The sequence below is a fragment of the Salvelinus fontinalis genome, chromosome 8, assembly GCF_029448725.1.
Source record: "Salvelinus fontinalis isolate EN_2023a chromosome 8, ASM2944872v1, whole genome shotgun sequence".
Taxonomy (NCBI): Eukaryota; Metazoa; Chordata; class Actinopteri; order Salmoniformes; family Salmonidae; genus Salvelinus; species Salvelinus fontinalis.
The window spans coordinates 18,025,169-18,049,057 of record NC_074672.1 but is presented as its reverse complement, the minus strand read 5'-3'; the positions used below and the strand labels follow the sequence as shown (position 1 = coordinate 18,049,057).

At 42.0% G+C, this 23,889-nt stretch overlaps 1 protein-coding gene across 10 annotated transcripts in view; it reads right to left on the bottom strand.

Moving 5' to 3' along the window:
- Positions 1-23,889, bottom strand: part of rap1gapa (RAP1 GTPase activating protein a) — a 127,238-nt gene that overhangs the window by 54,021 nt on the left and 49,328 nt on the right. For all 10 annotated transcript variants that reach the window (XM_055931543.1, XM_055931542.1, XM_055931532.1 and 7 more), the window contains one exon: positions 18,178-18,213. Coding sequence is in view for 8 of the 10 variants with exons in the window: in XM_055931532.1 (XP_055787507.1) it covers positions 18,178-18,213 (36 nt within the window). In the remaining 2 variants the exon portion in view is untranslated. The remainder of the gene's footprint in view (positions 1-18,177; positions 18,214-23,889) is intronic.

Below are 23,889 nucleotides of genomic sequence, written 5' to 3'. Positions count from 1 at the left end.
CATGGACTTCCTGACGGGCCGCCCCCAGGTGAATGTAGGTAACATTACCTCCTCCACACAGATCCTCAACACAGAGGCCCCCCCCTCAACAGACATATAGCCTGTCCGCACCCCAATTAACATGTATCATGCTGAATAGCCACCACTACTCCTACCCCTCTAACCTCATCTATGTTCCAAACAGGTCACATCCCATCATGCTGTCCAGCTCTTACTCTTAGATTATATTATGTCTTATTGTTGTTGCATTGTCCAGAAGGAACATGTAAGTATGTGTTAAGTTGGACAGTGTATACCATGTGTATCCTGCACATACCATCTAATAAAACTAGAAACGTTCTCTGTCCTGCGCTGGACTGACCTGGCTGCCACCAGTCACTCTTGGCCTGTCCTGGTCTGTCCTGGTCTGTCCTGGCTGCCACCAGTCACTCTTGGCCTGTCCTGGTCTGTCCTTGTCTGTCCTGGTCTGTCCTTTAACAGCCACAGACAGGAGCAGAGCATGTGTTGTGAATGAACACATAAATAAAGCCTGCTGGACTAAGATCCACCTGCTCCCCTCAGGGGCCCTTGAAATGTCGATCTCAGCCCTCAGGCCTTATGATGGAGCTGGCCCAAATGGGCACAATTTCAGATGGATGGGAGAGCGATTGTCCCAGAGGAAAAAAGCTATTCCTTTTAAGCAGTGCTTTAGACAGGCTAATGTGATGCATCACTGTCTCCTCTCTCTGTGTGTGTGTGTGTGCATCCGTGCGCGCATGTGTGCATGTGGCGTGAGTGACAGTGTTCATTTTGGCCCTCATTTAGATTTAGTCTAGTCGTAGTCATTTTGACTAAATAAGTCAGTCAGTTGAATACTGATTTAGTCTATTGTCAAAATTACAAAAACAGAGGGCCATTTTAGTCAACTAAATGCCCTTTCGCTTTAGTCACATCACATTTATATTGCCTCATTAACCTCTAGTAAACAGAAATCACTGACTGCCATGTGCACAAACGTACATAACCTTGTCCTACCAACATATTGTTCTGCATACCACCCTATTCTCTTCCCAACAGCAGAAATATGACAAACATGTATAAGAGAAGTAGGAGTTTCACAGCATCTTCGCAATCGTTATCCACGTTGTCATCAACATTCCATGGATGCCGCAGCCACATTGGTGTTCAAAGTAGAATGGGCTAATGACTTTGAACGAGAGCAAATGACTGTTTCGAGACACTGAACCTCGAGTCCGAATCGAGTGCCAAATCCCCTGTGCTCAAGTCCGAGTGCCTCAGCATACGGCACTTTCTGCACTACTTTGACTCTGGCTACTCAATCGGTCTCTCTAGCACCGGACACTTCCGATCCCCAGCAACATGGACACCCCTACAGTTAACAAACACAACTTTATCCACCAAAACTTGACCATCCTTCCATGCCCTCCTGCACACTTACCACATCTCCTTCCTACACACTGCTGCGACATGATCATAAACGTTGCACCTGTTTTTTCTGGGTCTATTTTGTCAGTTATAGTCTTGTCAATTGCCTCTGAGAAATAAGTGTTTGACAAATATTTTTGTCACTTTTTTGTTGAGGAAATGAACACAAGCATCACATCCCAAGAGTAGTCTTTGGAAAATCCTTTTTCCTCCAAACATTCCTCCAAGTACTTCTCGGCATGGGCGTAATGGTATTCCTCTCTGTGTGTGTTTTTCCTGCACGGAGCCATGCATCATGTGTCACATGCATCACACACGTCCTATCCCATCCACTCAGAGCAATGTGACACACAGGTCACCTCTGGGCAAATATGATGAATTGCATATCCTACTAAAAGTGCACAATTCTCAACATTCTCCTCTGGCATCACAGTGTGTTTTAAGACCATATCTCTCCTTCAAAATGAAATCTACCTGCAGCCTTAAGAGGCACCAAATAATGGAAATATTGGACAGCAGTCAAAAAGGCAGATTAGTCTGACTCTGAGAGACATTCTTAATGGGTTCCTCAACAAAAGCCATTTGGTAAAGGACCATTTGGCACAACATTAAAAGATAAGAAAACAGTTCTCTTAGTTGTTTCTTAACCCTTATCGAGAATTGAAGTGTTTGGCTGCCATGGCAAACAAACCACAGTCTGGAAAGCTTGAAGCATGACTTTTCAAATGGGGACATTTGTAACGCATGACACAATGACAGAACGGCAGAATCTATTTGAAGTAATACACTACATGACCAAAAGTATGTGGACATCTGGGCGATTAGGCCTGGCGATTAAGCCTTGCCTAGTTCGCAGTCGGCGTTCCAATTCATCCCAAGGGTGTTCGATAGGGTTGAGGTCACGGCTCTCTACAGGCCAGTTCTTCCACACCGATCTTGACATAGACCTCTCTTTGTGCACGGGAGCATTGTCATGCTGAAACAGGAAAGGGCCTTCCCCAAACTGATGCCACACAGTTGGAAGCACAGAATTGTCTAGATTGTCATTGTATGTTGTAGCGTTAAGATTTCCCTTCTCTACAACTAAGTGGCCTAGCCCGAACCCTATAAAACACCCCCAGACCATTATTCCTCCTCCACCAAACTTTACAGTTGGCATTATGCATTCAAGTAGGTAGCATTCTCCAGGCATCCCTCAAACCCAGATTCGTCCGTCGGACTGCCGGATGGTGAAGCGTGACTCATCACTCCAGAAAACGTGTTTCTACTGCTCCAGAGTCCAATGGCCGCGAGCTTAACACCACTCCAGCAGACGTTTGGCATTGCGCATGGTGATCTTAGACTTGTGTGCGGCTGCTCGGCCATGGAAACCCATTTCATGAAGCTCTCGATGAGCTTCATGCTGACATTGCTTCCAGAGGCAGTTTGGAACTTGGTAGTGAGTGTTGCAACCGAGGACAGATGTTTTGTATGTACTACGCACTTCCGCACTCGGCGGTCCTGTTCTGTGAGCTTGTGTGGCCTACCAACTTGCGGCTGAGGCATTGTTGCTCCTAGACGTTTCCACATCACAATAACAGCACTTACAGTTGACTGGGGCAGCTCTAGCAGGGCAAACATTTGACTAACTGACCTGTGTGAAAGGTGACATTCTCACTCTAAAAATGAGGGGTTCAACAAGGGTTCTTCTAAGATCCTCAAAGTTCTTGGCACTGAATATGGCCCCCAAAAGATTCTTCCAAGAACCTCATAGGTGGTGGGGTTCAACGAGGAACCTCCTTATTTGGTGGAGGTTCTTGTAGGAACCTAACTGCCCAACTGAAACATTTGGATTTGAATGGACAGCAGGTGCAGGCACTTAACTGTAAAAATGTAAAGATCTCCTCAATTTAAGGTAAGGTTTGTCCCTTGTATGATCTAAATTCATATTGTTTTACGATGATACCCTCTTTCTTTTCATGTTTGTGCAAATCTTTCTATTACAGAAAATGGACAGAATTCAATGGGATATCAATCAAAGAGGTAAGAATATGTAGGCTATAAGAATATGTTGAAGGCTAGCTGTAGCTGTATTGGGTGCAGATGACTGAACTGACAAGGAGGCATACATATGTAAATTGGTATTGGTATGTTATGCAGATCACATTTTCCATCCTCCTCCCTTACCTCATCAATGAATATCCCATAGGCCTCTACATTATGGACAAGGTATGTGTATGAAAACCATGATCAAAACTGTTTCTTTCATTCAGATTCACAACAAAAACCAAGGTATGAATACTGTTGTGTGCCTTTTTTGTTAATAATCTGTCTAATTATTATTTTGGGGATTCACAGACTTCACCCTCCCTACACCTCTGATGAATATAACAGGAAACCTGTTCGATCACCATGCACTGCAAAATCATTCTGGCTGTGGATACGGAGAACATGAACACATTAACATTAACACGGCAGAGGATAAACCCACTGGACTTGGGGCTCTGCTGCGAGTTTACCTCATATTTGTATTTTTCTTTGCCAAAAATCTTAAAACACTGACAACTAAAATATTGTGTTATTGTTATGCATATTAATAATAATAGGGTATGGGATAGTTCAAAAATTAACCCCAAAAGGTTCTTCAAAAGGTTCTTTGAGGATCCATTAAAAGGGGTTATTTGAAGAACTTATAGGGGTTCCCTCACAGTTTCAATTTGAAGAACCCCTAAAGGATACTCCAGGAACCTTTTCTTTTTAGAGTGTATGACGGTGCCATGTTGAAAGTCACTGAGCTCCTCAGTAAAGGCATTATACTGCCAATGTTTGTCTATGGAGATTACATGACTGTGTGCTCAATTTTATACACCTGTCAGCAACGGGTTGGGGTGCTGCATCAGATGACATGGCCTCCACAATCACCCGACCTCAACCCAATAGAGATAGTTTGGGATGAGTTGGACCGTACAGTGAAGGAAAAGCAGCCAATAAGTGCTCAGCATATGTGGGAACTCATTCAAGGACTGTTGGAAAAACATTCCTCAAGAAGCTGGTTGAGCGAATGCCAAGAGTGTGCAAAGCTGTCATCAAGGCAAAGGGTGGCTACTTTGAAGAATCTCAAATACTTAAAACTTTCCACCTTCTCCTCTACTGTCCCGTCGATGTGGATGTGGGGTGCTCCCTCTGCTGTTTCCTGAAGTCCACGATCATCTCCTTTGTTTTGTTGACGTTGGGTGAGGTTGTTTTCCTGACACAACACTCCGAGTGCTCTCACCTCCTCCCTGTAGGCTGTCTCGTCATTGTTGGTAATCAAGCCTACCACTGTAGTGTCGTCTTCAAACTTGATGATTGAGTTGGAGGCGTGCATGGCCACGCAGTCATGGGTGAACAGGGAGTACAGGAGAGGGCTGAGAACGCACCCTTATGGGGCCCCAGTGTTGAGATTCAGCGGGGTAGAGATGTTGTTTCCTACCTTCACCACCTGGGGGAGGCCTGTCAGAAAGTCCAGGACCCAGTTGCACAGGGCGAAGTCGAGACCCAGGGTCTGGAGCTTAATGATGAGTTTGGGGGGTACTATTGTGTTAAATGCTGAACTGTAGCCAATGAACAGCATTCTGCCCTATCCCAGATGGGATAGGGCAGTGTGCAGTGTGTTGGCGATTGCATCGTCATTGGACCTTTTGGGGTGGTAAGCAAATTGGACAGGGTCTAGGGTGTCAGGTAGGGTGGAGGCGATATGATCCTTGACTAGTCTCTCAAAGCACTTCATGATGACAGCAGTGAGTGCAACGGGACGATAGTCATTTAGTTCAGTTACCTTTGCTTTCTTGGGAACAGGCACAATGGTGGCCATCTTGAAGCATGTGGGCACAGCAGACTGAGATAGGGAGAAATTTAATATGTCCATAAACACTCCAGCCAGCTGGTCTGCACATGCTCTGAGGACACGGTTTTGGATGCCGTCTGGGCCGGCAGCCTTGCGAGGGTTAACACGTTTGACTGTTTTACTCACGTTGGCCATGGAGAAGGAGAGCCCACAGGCTTTGTTACGCAGCCGTGTCAGTGTCACTGTATTGTCCTCAAAGCGAGCAAAGAAGTTGTTTAATTTGTCTGGGAGCAAGAGGTCGATGTCCACGACGGGGCTAGTTTTCTTTTTGTAACCCGTGATTGACTGTAGCCCCTGCCACATGCGTCTCGTGTTTGAGCCGTTGATTTGCGACTCTACTTTGTCTCTATACTGACACTTTGCTTGTTTGATTACTTTGCGGAGGGAATAGCTACACTGTTTGTATTTGGTCATGTTTCCAGTCGCCTTACCATGATTGAAAGCGGTGGTTTGCGCTTTCAGGTTTGCGCGAATGCTGCCATCAATCCACGGTTTCTGGTTAGGAAAGGTTTTAATAGTCACGACATCTCCGATGCACTTGCTACTAAACTCGCTCATGACTCTGGATGTAATCCCATGACTCTGGATGTAATCCCATGACTCCGGATGTAATCCCATGACTCCGGATGTAATCCCATGACTCCGGATGTAATCCCATGACTCCGGATGTAATCCCATGACTCCGGATGTAATCCCATGACTCTGGATGTGAAGGTTGCATGTTCAGTGGTAGAGACTTTTTTGTTTTGAAATGTTTTGTTTTAATTGTTGGTTTTAAGCTTATCTGAAACCTAAACCATTCTGAATGAATGCCTAAACTTAATGTTTTAAGCCTATCTGAAACCTTAAACATTCTGAATGAATGCCTAAACGTAATGTTTTAAGCCTATCTGAAACCTAAACCATTCTGAATGAATGCCTAAACTTAATGTTTTAAGCCTATCTGAAACCTAAACCATTCTGAATGAATGCCTAAACTTAATGTTTTAAGCCTATCTGAAACCTTAACCATTCTGAATGAATGCCTAAACGTAATGTTTTAAGCATATCCCAAACCTAAACCATTAACTTAAAAACACTTCAACATTTTCGGTTTGGAGAACTAGAAGGATGCTGAGCAGGTTAAGCAACCCAGGATGTCAAAAACCCTTCGAAATGTGATGTTTGGATAAATGTGGATGAACGTCAGAATCTGAAGTTAAATCGGTAAAACCGTGAGATCCTGTGGGGAAACAACAACCAAGGGAAATCACCATGATGCGGAAGTGCCTTTTATACAATAGTGGGAAACAAAAGCAGTCGCTAGCATCTCTCCGTGTTGTTGTATTATTCTGCTAGGAAACGTCATTCCTCCTATCACTGAGTGCTGTCTGTCAGTCTGTCAATCAGATAACAATAACAACATGGGAGGATAAAACCCCTGCAGCATAGTGCTGGAAAATGGATTACATCCCAAATCCCCAGGGAGAGGCTTAAAGCTCCTCTAAACAGGAAGTAGAGTGTTAAAAGTACTGTACACGACTGATCTGACCTCAGCTCAGTGTCTGGCCTTTGTTGGCTTAAAACACCGGTTTTCCTGCATCTATCAATAGACTTTTCACATAGAACATCCCTATGTATGTTGTTTAACCATCCAAACACGTCACCAATGCTTTATCCTTAAAGTACCTTAATGTATACTGCATACCCTAAAGAAAGTGTGTACCTTCTCAAAGATGTCAGCACACAAGAAAATAATATTATGGGGAAAATAGGACTGAACTTGCTCGAAAGGTTACCAAATGACTTCTTCTAACATGACAAATTCAAGCCCGATATCAAATGAGAAAAGGACAATATTTTCTGTGAAGAATTACTGGTGCAGTCAAACAGTCTCATCCTCCAGTCCACTGCTTTCCTCAGTACGTTTGGTGGTGATGATGACACTTGTTCTGGTGCTGTGTGTGACTGAAAAATATATAATAATGAAACCTGTCTTTGGACTGGTGTGTCTGTGAGAACCAGGGGGCTAGGTTGTCTCTCTCTTGCTATATTTAGTCAGACAGGACAGACAGCGGGCTGAAGGAGATGAGAGGAGACAGTCTTGACTGATTGGGCATGACAGTGTTCTCCCCGCTCTTGTCCCCCTCTATGCCAGCCAGACAACTCAGCTCTACGTGCACAGAGAAGCGTACACATGCATGGTGACATAAGCCCGGGTTAGTCACACAAACCGAGGAGCGTGCACAGAGAAAATAGTAATGTACACGGCATGGTGTCAGAAACAGAGGGAGATGTGAAATGACACCTCTGGCTCTTAGTGTACAGTATACTGTACACAAATAGAGGAATGAGCACAATGACATCTCTAACCTCAGTTTACCCAACACAGAGGGAGGGCTCACACAGTAGTGGGTTTTCACAGAACATAATTACAAAATCAAATGCAAATCTTTTAGACTTTCATCTGCTGAATTTATGCTAGAGGCTGAATCCATTGGGTTGGGTACACTGGGCCACTAGAGGGCATACAACCACAGGCAAAGTCACAGCATACACCACCATACAACACCCTTATATAAACCACTTTGCCTGAAGTGTAATATTGTGACATATGTCTCAACAAATTAACAGTTTCTGCTCATTTAGACATGCAATGAAACAGATAATTTGGCAACAAGCATGATACATTTTTCCCCCGTGAAACCAATTCCAAGAATCTGTATCCTTCCTTGAGATAGAGGTTGTGGTTATCTAAACCTTGGGCCCTGTGGCCTGTATTTATAGTGAGTGTATCTGCAGAAGTAGCCTGCCTGTGTGAAGGCTGTCTCTCCGGGCTAAGCTGAGGCATGGATGGCCCTGGCTGAAGCTCAGAGTCCAGAGATGAGGAGTTAGTCTAATGAACAGAGTCACAGTGGAGCAAAGTTATATTTCTAAGATAGCTGTTGGGATGGTGTAAATAAAACTAGGCTGCATTACACACTGCAATGGATATTCCAACCCTGAGACCTGCTTTGCTCTTGCTGTGTGCTGTCTAACCAATGGCTGTGCTATGTAGGCCTAAGGTGGCAGTTCAGGAGGAGAGTCAAAGGCTTCTTCTGAAAATATTTTTTGATTAGGCATAGTCCAAAAAATGTACTATCTTGAATGAGAACTAGCTGCCTTATGTTCTGTTCAGTTTGAGAAGTAGAGCACAAAGATGAGAGGATAACTGGAGGTCAAATTTGATAGCTTGCTACTAGTACAAATTATTTTATAAAAAAATATTTTTTTCTTGCCCCTGATGTATTTATCAGAGGTATTGACCTCACAATAAGCCAGATTCAAGGAATTTACATTGTGGTGGTATAACTTGAAGCAGCAGTAGCGGCAAAATCAATCGGAAAAGGACAGCTCATGGTGCTGAAAGTGGGCAAATTCGAGTAAGCATAATTCATTTAAACTGTCAAAATTTTAATTAGACTTTACTAACCACAAGAGGGCTTTGTGTTGGAGCCTATTTCTTCCTATTTAAATAATAAAAGGTAGGCATATCTGTTTGAAAGACGAGATTAGGCTATAGGCTGCTTTATCCATAGATTTTGTCGGTAAATTCCTCCACCCACCATGCACTATTTAAATAGCCTACCTCCATGTCAATAAAGGGCTGTTAAGTTAAGATCAAGACTCGAAATTGAGGGGGTATGAGAGGGTATGACATAGGCCAATCTTTTATTAGAGAAAATGGCAAAAAAGCACAGGCACCCTTGTTAGCTTAAGATTTTAAAGTAAATAAAAAGTATCCGGTTATATAAAGTGATCTAAAACAGCGCGTTGGTCCGCGATGCATTATGGTAGAAACAAGCTGTAAAATACCCGGGAAAGACTAGACTCCGATGCATATGAGGATATCATTGTTTAGTTTCTTTGACATTGAGGCTTCTATAGCTGGAGAAAAAAAGTGATTTGCTTGGGAAGTAATCTAATTCTGTCACTATCAATTTTTTAAGCAATTCACTTGCTGTACAGTAGAAGATGTTTAAACCCAGACAGCTTTTGGGGAAACACTTTGTCGTTGGGTTAAGCCCCGAGTAGTCAGCTGTTAAAACTTCTCTGATCTATGGATACCGGATGCGGGTTTAAATTCGACAACATACGATGATCGCCACAAATAGTCATATTAAACATTCCTGAAAATACAAGTGTCTCACTTGCTTCAAAAGCCTAGAATCTTGATAATCCAACTGCGTTGTCAGATTTAAAAAAGGATTTACATTCGAAAGAATACGATGCGATTCTCTGAGCACAGAGCCCCATACCAAAATACTTTTTCAACCAGCACAGGCGTAACAAAATCACAGATGGCAATGAAATAAATCGTTTACCTTTGAAGATCTTGCTCTGTTTGCAATCCGAAGGCTCCTTGTTACACAATGAATGGTCTTTTCTCCGGTTAAATCCATTTTTATAGCCTAACACGAAACATTTTGTGAACGCTTATCTCGTTGAATTTCATGTCATTCAATTTTCAACTAACCATTCGACGTAAATACACAGACTAAACCTGTTGGTTTCCTTGCAATCCTTGCAATGTTTGGTTTCCTTGCAATCAACTGTTTGTTTGTAACACAACCAAACTTGATGGGTCATTTCGCGGGACGTATTGACCCAAAGAAACTGATTGGAAGACAACAAGTAACGACCTCATTGTGCACCAATTATATGACCACTGTTTCGTTGATTGACTGTATTTTAACCCAATGACCACTGATCGTCTTGAAATCTAGCTGGGTAGATAGACAATGAGCAGAGGTAAACGGCAATATGTAATGTTTGTGTTTTGGAAGACCAACCCATGTAGTAAACTCTGGCGTAAAGACCGTCATTCGCCATTGAAGATTCATACTGGAAGGAGCTATACTCATTACGCACAGCACTGTTTCGGTAACAAGCATCTTCAGATGTTTATATATCGAACATCATGGCGAATAAGTCAGGGAAAGCTAAATCTAAGACTAGATATACGAATGTAGACAAAATTATAGAGGAAATTGATCGTGAAAGTGAAACATATGCTTTTGGAAGACGACTCAGTTAGCGACCATGACTCAAATGGAAGCATATTCTTTGAACGGAGAGGACATTGTTTTGGACTGGTAAGTTCTCATGCTAATGCCGTTGTTTGAAATAAATAATATAAAATATTATTTGTGATTGTTTTTACATTTTATTTGCAATATATAAAAATGTAATGAAATGTGTAAAGTACACATTGGCTATACTTCCTCCAGCAGCATGCTTCCTCAACTCAGTCTACATATTATGGATTAGAGGGAGCATGGTCGAGATGCGTGTGTCTGCCGCCAACGTGTCCATCCCCAACGTGTCCATCCCCCTCTGAAGCTGGTTCATCCAGCTGGACCCCTGCTGTCTCTGGCTCCACCACCTCCCGGGCCATCTAGAGGTAAACTGTTCATATTTACTCTTGAGGGCTATATACATTGATTTGATTTGATAGAGGACTGAGGGTCTTCCAAATATTGAAAGTGTGTAAATAGTTACCCATGTTATTTTGTAAATGTATATATATTTTTTCCAATATTTTTTTCTCCCCCCCCCCCCCCCATTTTGTTTCTCAATTTTTTGGGGGGGTGTGTTAGAATACCATTTTGGTATTTTGTATATAGTTATTTGTTGCAGAATGTATACCTTCACCAATTTGGCCACTTGGGTTCATTTGGGCTACTTGTGTGGGACACCTGAGTGACTTCATGATAAATGTCATTTAGCACACTCATTTTGGAAGTTATCATTCTGAAACTTTGCACAAGTACTGTTGCCCTCTTATGTTTTTCACTGAAATTGTCCCCATATTCATATCTGAATGTTTGTTTTATCTTGTTCATTTTAAAGATGATGATACAACAATTAAAAAAAAAAAACGTATGGTTTTTTCATTGTATTATCTAAACCAGATCTAGTGTGTTATATTCTCCTACATTCAATTCACATTTACACAAACTTCAGAGTGTTTTCTTTCAAATGGTACCAAGAATATGCATATCCTTGCTCCTGGGCCTGAGCTAGAGGCAGTTAGATTTGGGTATGTCTTCAGGCGGAAATTGAAAGGGGGGGGGGGTAGCTGTAAGAGGTTTTAAAATTAAAGCGGCATCGGTAGGCCTACTCTGTCTGGGGTGGAAAGCTAGGCCTAACTTTTAACTTTTCATATTTAACTACTTGCAAACAGGTGCAGTTTCGTTGCAAACAAGACACACTGTGCGCTATCAAAATTCATGCGTTGCCATGTAACGCTGACAGGACGAAGAACAGTTTCTAAAACTGCATAAGACTCTGATCTGTCCAAGTGAGGGTAAACATGTTTTCTGCTATCCACTTTCTTCTAATTAATATTTTGGTATGGGGAGGGTAACTTTTTTTTTGTTCTTCAAGTGTTCAGGGAGGGTTTAGGAAATCTATATTTTGCTGAAGGGAGGGCCATCCATTTTCATTTCAGAGAGGTCCAATTTTCTCCATATAACCCTTATTATAAATAACATTCACTCACTTAGTTATAGTTGTTAAAAATATGTAGATTTGGTTTTTATATGATTTAGTTTCAGAAAGCATGCGTGGGAGGCTAGGAGCCTCTCCTGACAGTTTACCAACCAACACACGATTCCAACTAATTATTGCTATTCCTTTAAAAGGATTTTAGAGAGGGACACAGATTGAGGGGGTCCAGCTGTCTCTGTGACAAGTGCTCCCTCTAAGACCTAGTTTGACAATAAGTCACGTCAAAATGTGGATGACCATGACAATATGTTGTGAGTTATTCACAGGAGTATTCAGAGTACTATTCAAATCTGGCAGAAGCAGCAGGAATGAGAAAAGCAGAGTTGCTAACTATTTTCAAGGAAAGTAGCTGTTGGTTGCTCCGTTAGTCGCTAGAAGTCGCAAGATGAGGTCATTATGTAATAGTGACGTCACTTTTACACTTACGCTGTCCCTCAGTCTCTCATGCAATGACAAATTCTCCAAAGCAAAACGAAATATAATGTTTGAAGGAGAACAAAAAGGAACCAATTAAATAATTAAACAGCACAGAAAAAAATTTGTAACCTTTTTCGAAAACGTTTTTTTTTTTTACTTAAAAAAATATTATTATTTATGCCTTGGAGAGCTGTGGTGTCATTTAATAACAAGTACCGGATTTAATATATTCACTTCACTCGCTGCAGCAACGTGGAGAGGACAAGAGGCTAGAGCGGAGAGAGGCTAGGGAGGGAGGGAGCGGAGAGTGGCGGGGGAAAGGGCGCAAGTGACCACTGCACACACACACTGAGCATCAGAGAGGGAGCAGACTGCAGAGCAGTAAGTAGATCGTTCACAGACTGGCCCTCTCTTTTATCTAAATTCTCATTCCCTTCAGGGTGTTTGCAATCACTCTACTCTACATAACTTCATATTTGCCATTGCTGCGGGATATAGGATGGAAATAGACACAGCTAAATGTGACAAACTCCACTTTGTCCTTAACAGATCTAAACTTGTTGGTATTGTGATATGAATTGACACAAGCCTTCATAAGCATTACATAACATTGAGCAATGAGCAAACACAGAGGGATGAATCATGGTTCCACAGTAAATGCTAATGAGCCCAAACAGCATGAGGAGAGCTAATCACTCTGACTGTCTTTATTGTACGACTCAGTATTAATGCTAATGTCTTCAGGTAGGGACAGTCACTGACCTACATAACTCACAGGGAAGACAGACAGATAGAGAGAACTAGACTGGTCACAGAGCAGATGGAGGTGGCAAAACAACAAAATATACATTTATCCCAATTATCTGCTGTTGGAAGTAAACTGTCTATCTGAGAAATAAAAACTGGCAGCATGGCACCATTATGGAAAAGTAGAGAAAACCATGCTAGCATTTTAGCAGCATCTATTGCTAATCCAATTCCACGTTTCTGATATAGTTGTCTACTGTGTACCAATGGGCCAGTCAAAGGTGTTAACACAATGTTCAAACATCGGCACTTGGTGAATTTTAAACTGACGTCTTCAGGTCTGTCCCAAGTAAAGTGGTTCAACAAATACCCTTATCAATATGCGATTATGCACAGGAAATGCATTGCTATTTCTACACGCCAAAACAATAGGGAATAACTTTCTATAGCACAGACAAAGGGAAACTCACCAGATTTTCTTTGGTCTTCCGATTCGGAAAGGTGAGCAAGGCATGTTGGTATCTTGTGTTTTTATTGTTCTTGTCTAGAGGTTAACTGATAAACACCAGGCTTCTTTTACAAGATCTCAAAACTGTATTTTGGAAGTTTTAGCAGATTAACTTCCTGCAACAAGTCCTCTTTGTGGGCCTACAAAATAAACAGCACTTTCTGGGAGACTTCTGTCCAAGCCTGCAACGTACATGCAGCCACATGATTCTCCTTGGCTTTGTTAGCAGTTTGTTTTTTTCCACATTGGAGAGATGTTGAGAAAGGTCTTTGAGGTTCTTTTCAAAATGACTCATCTCCACCTATTGTTTTTCAGCTGAATATATTGAAGGAAAGCTGATACCAGGTACAACCTGCGTCATTCAACTTTTCTCTGTTTTAGCATTGATTTAATCCCAATTGGCCATGCCAAGAGGTTGCGCAGACCAATCCAAGACTGCTATTGAGCTCTAAATTTCATTCAGCTAATAAGTATTACTATAGAAATGTAAAAAACCTTGTATTCCCGAATTGTCTTACAGTATCACAAAGAATGTTCTGCAGTATCAGGAAGCGGTCCTACTCCCCTCTACTCTGCTCTCCTCCTGTGTTCCAGGTAGTGCTGAGTAATGAAGGCCTGGTTTCGACCAGACAGAGAATGGATGCTCCTGAGTGAGTACTCCCACAGGGACTAAGCAGAGAGCCTCTGTCCTGGTGCGGTCACACAGCGAGAGAGAGAGGCATGGAGGTCGGGCTGACATCCAGTGCCACCCTTCAACCTCCAGGACAGCTCCATCTGCTCCTGTCCGTGTGTCTGTGTGTCGGTGCCAGGCTCCACTCAGCAGCAGAACAGAGCCTCAGCCTTACCTCGCCTGCGCCACAGCGCCACCCTGTCCTGCAAACACTGCAAAACAGTTAGGCAGTGCCTTTACTGTGATAATGGGACTTGGGAGGGGGAGTGCGGCAGACCGGCTGGGCAGGACGGTGTCCCATGCTGCTCTCCCTCTCTATCAGTGGCTCATATATTACTTTACTCAGTCTGTGGGCTCTCAAGTAAAACTGTTCAAGTTCTTATCATAGAGGCGTCGTAGAGGCAGGTGTCATGACCATAGGGGGCACAGGTTCATGTGCCCCCTCAGATTTGTCCTGTTTAAAATTATCCAGGTATTTCAGATGTTCAATTAATTACTAAACTTCCTTTTCAAGTGCAGGTTTTATCATAATTATTTATCAAAATATATATGCTGTATTGCGGAGGTGCCACACTGACTGGACCAAGCAATGAGTACACCCCCCTATTTTCCATAGCAAGTGGTTCTTTGTGCACGTGACAAATAAAACTTGAAACTTCCTTCCAAGGAGCAAAGATATGCTAGGCAGGACTATATATGCAGGATATGCTAGATAGGCTATGTCTAGTGTGTGCAGACAGTATCATCAGTGGAGGAGGAGAGAGAGTGTAGAGTGACACACACAGCGTTTGATTTGATTTTAGCTGTCGATGATGGGCAGGATTCGCAGGAGGTATATTTGTAAATTAATTGTTTGTAAATTAATCAAGCTATGTAGCTTATTTATCCCTTCTTGATTAATAAATACAACCAATATGCTTTATTGTTTCTCTGTAATACTAACCACCTAACAATTTTATGAAGTTAGCTTTAGCTAGCCAGCTAGATAGGTTTCCAATATACCAAGCCATTTCAGGCTATCAATAAAGTAGCATGTCTAACTATCTCAGCAGGCATGCCTGCTGGCAAGTTTGTTAAGCTTTAGAAAAGCAAGGATGGTCTAAATGTACTGAATAAGACTCATATTCCTTTCAATCTTTTCCCAGATTTTAGCAGAGAAGCATATTTAGGGTTATGCTACTATATCCCAGTGTGGCAGTTATACTAAACTCCTAAGGCATAGAATTCTCAAATAATCAACGTGCGTCATTCATTAAAATGACAATGAGGTAAAGAGGTATGCTTAGATAGACTATGCAGATTTTTTTTTACATAGAATTGGGCATAATGATAATGGCTCTAGATTGTTACAGGTGTTTGAAAAATGCCTGTTTGAAAAATATGCAGCCCCCCTCCAGACCAACCCCCCTCCATCCTCACATACTTTGTGCCCTTTCTAAAATACTGGGTGCATGACGCCTGATTACTAGTGTCTCCCTAGTGTCTCACTAGTGTCTCACAAACAGAATGTCCTGTAGAGAGACAAAAGCCTTACTTTGTGGAAATCAGTCACCTGTATGCAGGGCTCTAAAGTGCGACCAATTTGGTCACATATCTGACAATTATTTTTGCTGTGAGACCTGTACCTTTATTTTGGGAGGACCGTGTGACAAAAAAATAATAATCCAATATGTCAGGTAGCTTATTGGTTAGAGTGTGGGCCAGTAAGATTGCTGGTTTGAATACCGAGCTGTCAAGGTGAAAAATCTGTCAATGCTGGTAGACTTCAAGGCATTGCACAAACACTAGTTAGCATTGGCTTGCAAAACTACGTCTAACTTCCTTCATACTGGACACAGAGACGTAAAAGTAGTATCCACATGTTCATCTGACTCTGGGTAAATATAAAAAGTATCCCTTTAACCCTATATTGCTCCAGGGGCACTGTACTACTATGACTGACCGTGTAAAACAACACATTTCATTGCACCTATCCGGTATGAGACAATAAAACATATATTATTCACTGCTCAAACAAGATACACTGTTTACAAATAATAACCAATCATAATGCTTCAAATGTTTAAATATAGCAATTTAAACCAATCAAACGCCAGGCACACAGCCAATCCCTTTTCATGCAAACATTCCCTCAGAACTGTCAGCTTTCCCTTTTTGTCAGCTAAGTAATGGCATTAGCTAGCAAAAACAACAACAATGAAATGCGGTGTAACTGAATCTTTCTTTGACAAAAAACAAATGATGAAAATGATCAACCACAACCAGAAGATGATGATGACACTATCGGAGATGCTGCTACAGATCCATCTCCTCAGTTAAAGAAAAAGCTCTACATGTTCTGAGGGGTGGCTTTGCGAATTCAAGTAGCTAAGGAGGGACAAAATTAGCAACACAATGTTCTGTGAGTACTGTCGAAAGTGTGGAGTAATATCAGCAGGAATATGCCACTGGCCACAGCAACCTAAATTACAAGTCGTTGCTAAAACATTACTTAAGCCAAAAGCACATCAAGTGCCATTACAAGTGCATCGGGACAGGGGCTAGAGCAACATCGCTATGTCTACTAGCTACCAGCAGTATTTGACAGGCAACAGGTGACAGCCCAAGCTGGTCAACAGGCAGAGCTAGAGATTACATTTTACACCGCTTACTGCATTACCAAAGAGTAGATGGCTTTTACCAAATTCAGACCCATGTTACTCACCCAGAAAAAACATTTATGACAAATCAACTCAACATTTGGAAACGTGATGTCCTGTGCAAACATTATTGCCACCATTGCGGACACTATACGGGAAGAGGGTTAGTGCTATCCCGGTTCCTTAGGACGTCCCTACCCTAAACACAAACCCTAAAAGCAAGTTGATTTATTAGCTACATTCTAGATCTAAGAAATTGATTAGTCATTGTGTGAGGAGACTAAACATTTATTTAATTAAGTATCAGTTCATAGTCAGCTTGTTGCCTTTTTACAACATTCATTTTATTACATAGTTTTGTATTATGTTTATTATTATTATCTGTTCGCTAAATGCAGTAATGGATAACAGTTTACAGTTGCACTTTTAAATACAATAAAGGTTATCTTTTAATCACCTATATAAATATTATTTTGCACTTTTGAATACAATCAATAGTCTGTTTTGTATGTTACATTTGTCTGTCCAAACCTAATAACCTATGGGTGCGTTCGTAAATTCACTCTGGAGTGCCAGAGAATGCTCAGTATGTGGTCTGGGCATTCGTAAATTCTGAGCTCTGTCAGATGGCTCTCGGAGCGTTTAGAGCGCACACTGGACGCTCTGACCGAGTAGTAGGGTTGATCCGAGCGTTCTGACCTCACAACGGCAGTCCAACACCCAAGCTAACTGGCTAAAGTTAGCTAGCTATTTCCAGACATAAATTTGAGAACACCTCACTCTGACCATTTTACTCACCGTAGCAGAGCTAGTTAGGCTGTTTTCATGTTATCCAGAGCGTTGGTGACTGTAACCGTGCTGCTATCAACAATTTAATTATCCTTTTTTGTCAATGTTTACTGACACTGGCCATATTCAACGGGTGTTGAACATTTCTAAATTCATCAGTTATTCTGTGCTCTGGCACACTCAGACGAGAGTGCTCTGAAATCGGACTAGATAGCCAGAGTGAATTTATGAACACGCCCTAAATAAATAGGTTTGTTGCACTTTTGAATACAATTATTAAAAGTTGTTTTTATTCTAATGTCTTTCCCACTCTCTTGTGATGCGTTCTACATAATCATGGTAACAACTGAAGACAATTGAGAATGATAGGACAGTCATTTTCAGTAAAAAGAGTATATATTTTTTCTGGTGCTCCTAAATTGTGTCTGGTGCTCCTTACTTTTTGAAGTTAGGAGCAACAGTGCTATCAATGAAAACAGTTCATTTAGAGCCCTGCCTGTATGTATCCTTCACATACACTGCAACTTAAGGACAACTTATTGTAACTGATACTACGTGGCGCAGAATCAGAAGAAGAGGAACTCACCATATGCTTCTGGTCCTGGAGAAAGTCTTGTCCACTCTGAAAAGAAAGAGAGAGGTGAGAGTTAGTCTAGCTGCTGCCTCTATTATCCATTTACTGTAATAATGTTTAATACTGTCCTTGTGATCCACAGTTATAGAATAGCTGTCTAAAACTGACATTTGTACCAATGCTGCTTCTCACAATCCAGCTTTCTCAATCTATTTTAAATCAACCACTGTAATATGGGGTAACCCAAGAGACAAGAGCACTGGAACCAACATGAATAGTTAATGTTTTTTTGTTTTCTAACAAAGAGAGACAGTGCTATACATAAGGTCTTATATTGATCTCACAGGGAGTACAGCAGTCTGCTTGGCTACACAAGACATTGCTTTAAGTTTGATCTGAGTCAACACTGTATAAGTCTTTGAAAAACAAGCTGAGAAAAAGGATGGTGTACAACACTACTTCAGTTAAGTAAATATGGCCATTTCAGCTCAGTGCCGTTAACACTATAATACAGAAAATGCGTTGGGGAGTAGCAGTTACTCTAAATAACTAAGTGGCACTTGTAGGGATCGGTGCCAGTCCTGCATTTCCTGACACACAAACTCCACTTGTTCCATTACTGAATGCAGGGTGCACCTGTCTTTCAAACAAAGCATGCTAGCATGACCAGGACTTCCTAAAGACCTCCTGAGCTTCATGTGACTTTTTGAAACCAGTGGTGTTCATATGGCTCTAGTCATATGATCAAATGATACACCGTGGATGTGAATTAAATCAACTGCCAGCCTGTGATTCTCAATTTATGTCAGTAGATGGTACAATGGGACTTGGTACACAAACCAATGTCTGACATGACATTTTCTGATCTGGCCTAGTCTTGCGTTTTGGACTCCTACAGTCTACTCTCCAGGACCTCCAGGATTAGCATGACTAAGGGGTTGGTGCTCTGTAGTGATTGTTGGGAACTAGTGAGTGGGATGTTTAAGATGTCTAAACGACCTCCTACAGCTGTCTTCTCTACTGTGGATCTGATCTCACGCTAATGTTTCCCCCCTGCTGGGATGACAGTCCATGGTCAGATGTCCAGGGTCTAGTCCCAAATGGCACCCTATTCCCTATATAGTACACTACTTTTCACCAGGGCCCATATGACTGTACAAAAGAAGTGCACTATGTAGGGAATAGGGTGCCATTTTGGGACTAAACCCAGCTCAACGTGGCCCTACCCATGGCCCCTCTGGCCACAGATGGGCCTCTGACAGGGTCCACCCAGACTCCCAGTGGAGTTTCAGGAATCCAGGCCTCTTACTCATCTTTCCATGGATCTCTGTCAATTCTGTCACCAGGAATCGTTTGCATTTTCTATGGACTCACAACCCAACTTACATCCCAGGAATCCCAGTACCATTACTGGAAATAGAGCTGGTATGAACATTCTGATGGTTGACCTCTTTGCATCACAAGATATGCTTAAAATGCATTCAAAAAGTATTCACACCCCTTGACTTTTTCCACATTTTGTTGTGTTACAAAGTGGAATTAAAATGTATTTAATTGTATTTTTATTTGTCAACGATCTAAACAAAATACTCTAATGTCAAAATGGAAGAATAATTAAATATATTTTTATAATTAAATGGTAAAATGAAACACTAATATATTTCATTAGATAAATATTCTACCCTCTGAGTCAATACATGTCAGAATCACCTTTGGAAGCCATTACAGCTTTCTGGGTAAGTCTCTTAATAACTTTGCCAACCTGGATTGTACAATATTTGCCCATTATTCTTTAAAAATTATTCAAGCTCTGTCAAGTTGGTTGTTGATCATTGCTAGACAGTCATTTTCAAGTCTTGCGATAGATTTAAGCCAATTTAACTAGGCCACTCAGAAACATTCAATGTTGTCTTGGTAAGTAACTCCAGTGTATATCTAGCCTTGTGTTTTAAGTTATATTCCTGCTGAGAGATGGAGTTGTCTGATGGAAAGCAGACCGAACCAGGTTTTCATCTAGGACTTTGCCTGTGCTTAGCTCTATTATTTTTCTTTTTATCCTCAAAAACTCCCTAGTCCTTGCAGATGACAAGCATATCCATAACATGATGCAGCCACCACCATGCTTGAAAATTTGAGGAGTGGTACTCAGTAATGTGTTGTATTGGATTTGCCCCAAACATAACACTTTGTATTCAGGACAAAAAGTAAATTTCCTTGACACATTTTTTTCAGGATGACTTTGTTCCTAACAGGATGCATGTTTTGGAATATCTTTATTCTGTACGGGCTTCCTTCTTTTCACTCTGTCAATTAGGTTAGTATAGTGGAGTAACGACAATGTTGTTGATCCATCATCAGTTCTCCTATCACAGCCATTTAACTCTGTAACTGGTTTAAAATCCCCATTGGCCTCATGGTGAAATCCCTGAGGGGTTTCCTTCCTCTCTGTCAACTGAGTTAGGAAGGACGCCTGTATCTTTGTAGTGACTGAGTGTATTGATACACCATCCAAAGTGTAATTAATAACAAATGGATATTCAATGTCTGCTTTATTTTTATATATATATATATTTTTACATATCTACCAATAGGTGCCCTTCTTTGCGAGGCATTGGAAAACCTCCCTGGACTTTGTCATTGAATCTGTGCTTGAAATACTGCCCCTTCACTTTTACCAAATTTTGTTACGTTACAGATTTATTCTAAAATGGGTTAACATAAAAAAAATCTTTAATCTACACACAATACCCCATAACGACAAAGTAAGTATTTTGCTATGAGATCTCAGGTGCATCCTGTTTCCATTGATCATCCTTGAGATGTTTCTACAACTTGATTGGAGTCCACCTATGGTAAATTCCTTTCATTGGATATGATTTGGAAAGGCACACATCTGTCTATAGAAAGGTCCCACAATTGACAGTGCATGTCAGAGCAAAAACCAAGCCATGAGGTTGAAAGAATTGTCTGTAGAGCCACGAGAAAGGATTGTATCGAGGCACAGATCTGTGGAAGAGTACCAAAAAAATTCTGCAGCATTGAAGGTCCCCAAGAACACAGTGGCCTCCATCATTCTTAAATGGAAGAAGTTTGTAACCACCAAGATTCTTCCTATAGCTGGCCGCCTTGCCAAACTGAGACATCGGGGGAGAAAGGCCTTGGTCAGTGAGGGGACCAAGAACCCAATGGTCACTCTGACAGAGCTCCAGAGTTCCTCTGTGGAGATGGGAGAACCTTCCAGAAGGACAACCATCTCTGCAGCACTCCACCAATCAGGCCTTTATGGTAGAGTGGCCAGACGGAAGCCACTCCTCAGTAAATGGCACGACAGCCCGGCTGGAGTTTTCCATAAAGCACCTAAAGACACTCAGACCATGAGAAACAAGATTCTATGGTCTGATGAAACCAAGATTGAACTCTTTGGCCTGAATGTCAAGCGTCACATCTGGAGGAAACCTGGCACCATCCCTACGGTGAAGCATGGTGGTGGCAGCATTATGCTATAGGGATGTTTTTCAGTGGCAGGGACTGGGAGACTAGTCAGGATCGAGGGAAAGATGAACAGAGCAAAGTACAGAGAGATCCTTGGTGAAAACCTGCTCCAGAGCGCTAAGGACCTCAGACTGGGGTGAAAGTACACCTTAAAACAGTACAACAACCCTAAGCATACAGCCAAGACAACACAGGAGTGGCTTTGGGACAAGTCTCTGAATGTCCTTGAGTGGCCCGGCCAGAGCCCGGACTTGAACCCGATCGAACATCTCTGGAGAGACCTGAAAATAGCTGTGCAGCGACACTTCTCATCCAACCTGACAGAGCTTGAGAGGATATGCAGAGAAGAATGGGAGACACTCCCCAAATACAGGTGTGCCAAGCTTGTAGCATCATACCCAAGATGACTCAAGGCTGTAATCGCTGCCAAAGGTGCTTCTGTCACGATCGTCCATGGGAGAGAGATAGGACCAAGGCGCAGCGTGTAAATAATACATCTTCTCTTTATTTAAGGAGATGACCAAACGAAGCAAAACAACAAATCCAAGACCGTGAAACAAAAACCGACTAAATGCAAAACATGCCAACTTGAAACAGACCTAGGCACAGACTAAGACAATGACTAAATCAATGACCCAACAAACACATGATGCCTATGGCCGCCTAAAATATGGCTCCCAATCAGAGACAAATCAAAGACATCTGTCTCTGATTGAGAAACCACTCAGGCAACCATAGACATACCTAGAAACCCTCACTAAACCATAGACATACCTAGACATACTCACTCAACACAAAACCACACACACAAAACCCAACAACCCCTTAACCATATAATCACCCAAACACAAACCTCCCCCATGTCACACCCTGACCTAACAAAAATAATAAAGGAAACAAAGATAACTAAGGCCAGGGTGTGACAGCTTCAACATAGTACTGAGTAAAGGGTCTGAATAATTGTGTAAACATTTCAGTTTATTTTTAATAAATCTGCAAACACTTATAAAAATCTGTTTACACTTTATAATTACGGGGTATTGTGTGTAAATTGATGAGGACATTTTTTTTGACTTGGAGTTACATTGTGTTGTTTAAGTGTTCCCTTTATTTTTTTGAGCAGTGTATATATCACTTGAGCCAGACTTGTTTTTGGTACAAACTGCAAGCAAAAACAAACAAATCAATCAATGTCATGCACACTGTTTTCACCGTCAGCCTTGTCTATCGGCTCAATCTTTCAGCAAAACGCAAAGGTTTTTCAAATCTAAATGGACACAACAGGCATTTTCCACTGGAAGTACTGTACTAAGTCACTCTAGCTAAATGACTAAAATGCATGTAAATATAGACATGGTTGATTGAAATACTGATGTCACGGAATAGAATACAGTGTTACTTCCACTGTAAAGATGTGCGCTGAGAGTCAAGCAACCTCATGGAGTGAGAGATTTAATCAATAAACAAAACATAATACGAAACACGAACAACGCACAGACATGAAACTGAAACAATGACGACTGGGGAAGAAACCAAAGGGAGTGACATATATAGGGCAGGTAATCAAGGAGGTGATGGAGTCCAGGTGAGTGTCATTATGCACGTAACCATGGTGACAGGTGTGCGCAATAATGAGCCTGGTGACCTAGAGGCCGGAGAGGGAGCACACGCAATATCCACAGCCTTATTTAATCATGTACTGATATTTTGTTCCGTTTGTGGAAAGACCCATGTGGTCACTTTACAGAACTAATCAAATCCTTAAAGCAACTTCCTCTTTCTCAGAATATACTGCCTCGCCTCCCGCGTGGCACAGCAGTCTAAGGCACTGCATCGCTGTGCCTGAGGCGTCACTACAGACCTGGGTTCAATCCCAGGCTGTGTCACAGCTGGCCGCGACCGGGAGACCCATGAGACGGCGCACAAGGGGTTAGGGGAGGGTTTGGCCGGCCTGGATGTCCGTGTCCCATCTTGCTCTAGCGAATCCTTGTGGCGGCCCAGGCGCATGCACGCTGACTTCAGTCGCCAGTTGTACAGTGTTTCCTCTGTCACATTGGTGCAACTGGCTTCAGGGCGAAGCGTGCACTTGTCAAGAAGCAGTGCAACTTGGCAGGGTCGTGTTTTGGAGGACGCATGGCTCTCGACCTTCGCCTCTCCCGAGTCCGTACGGGAGTTGCAGCGATGGGACTAGACCGTAACTACTAATTGGATATCACGAAATTGGGGCGAAAA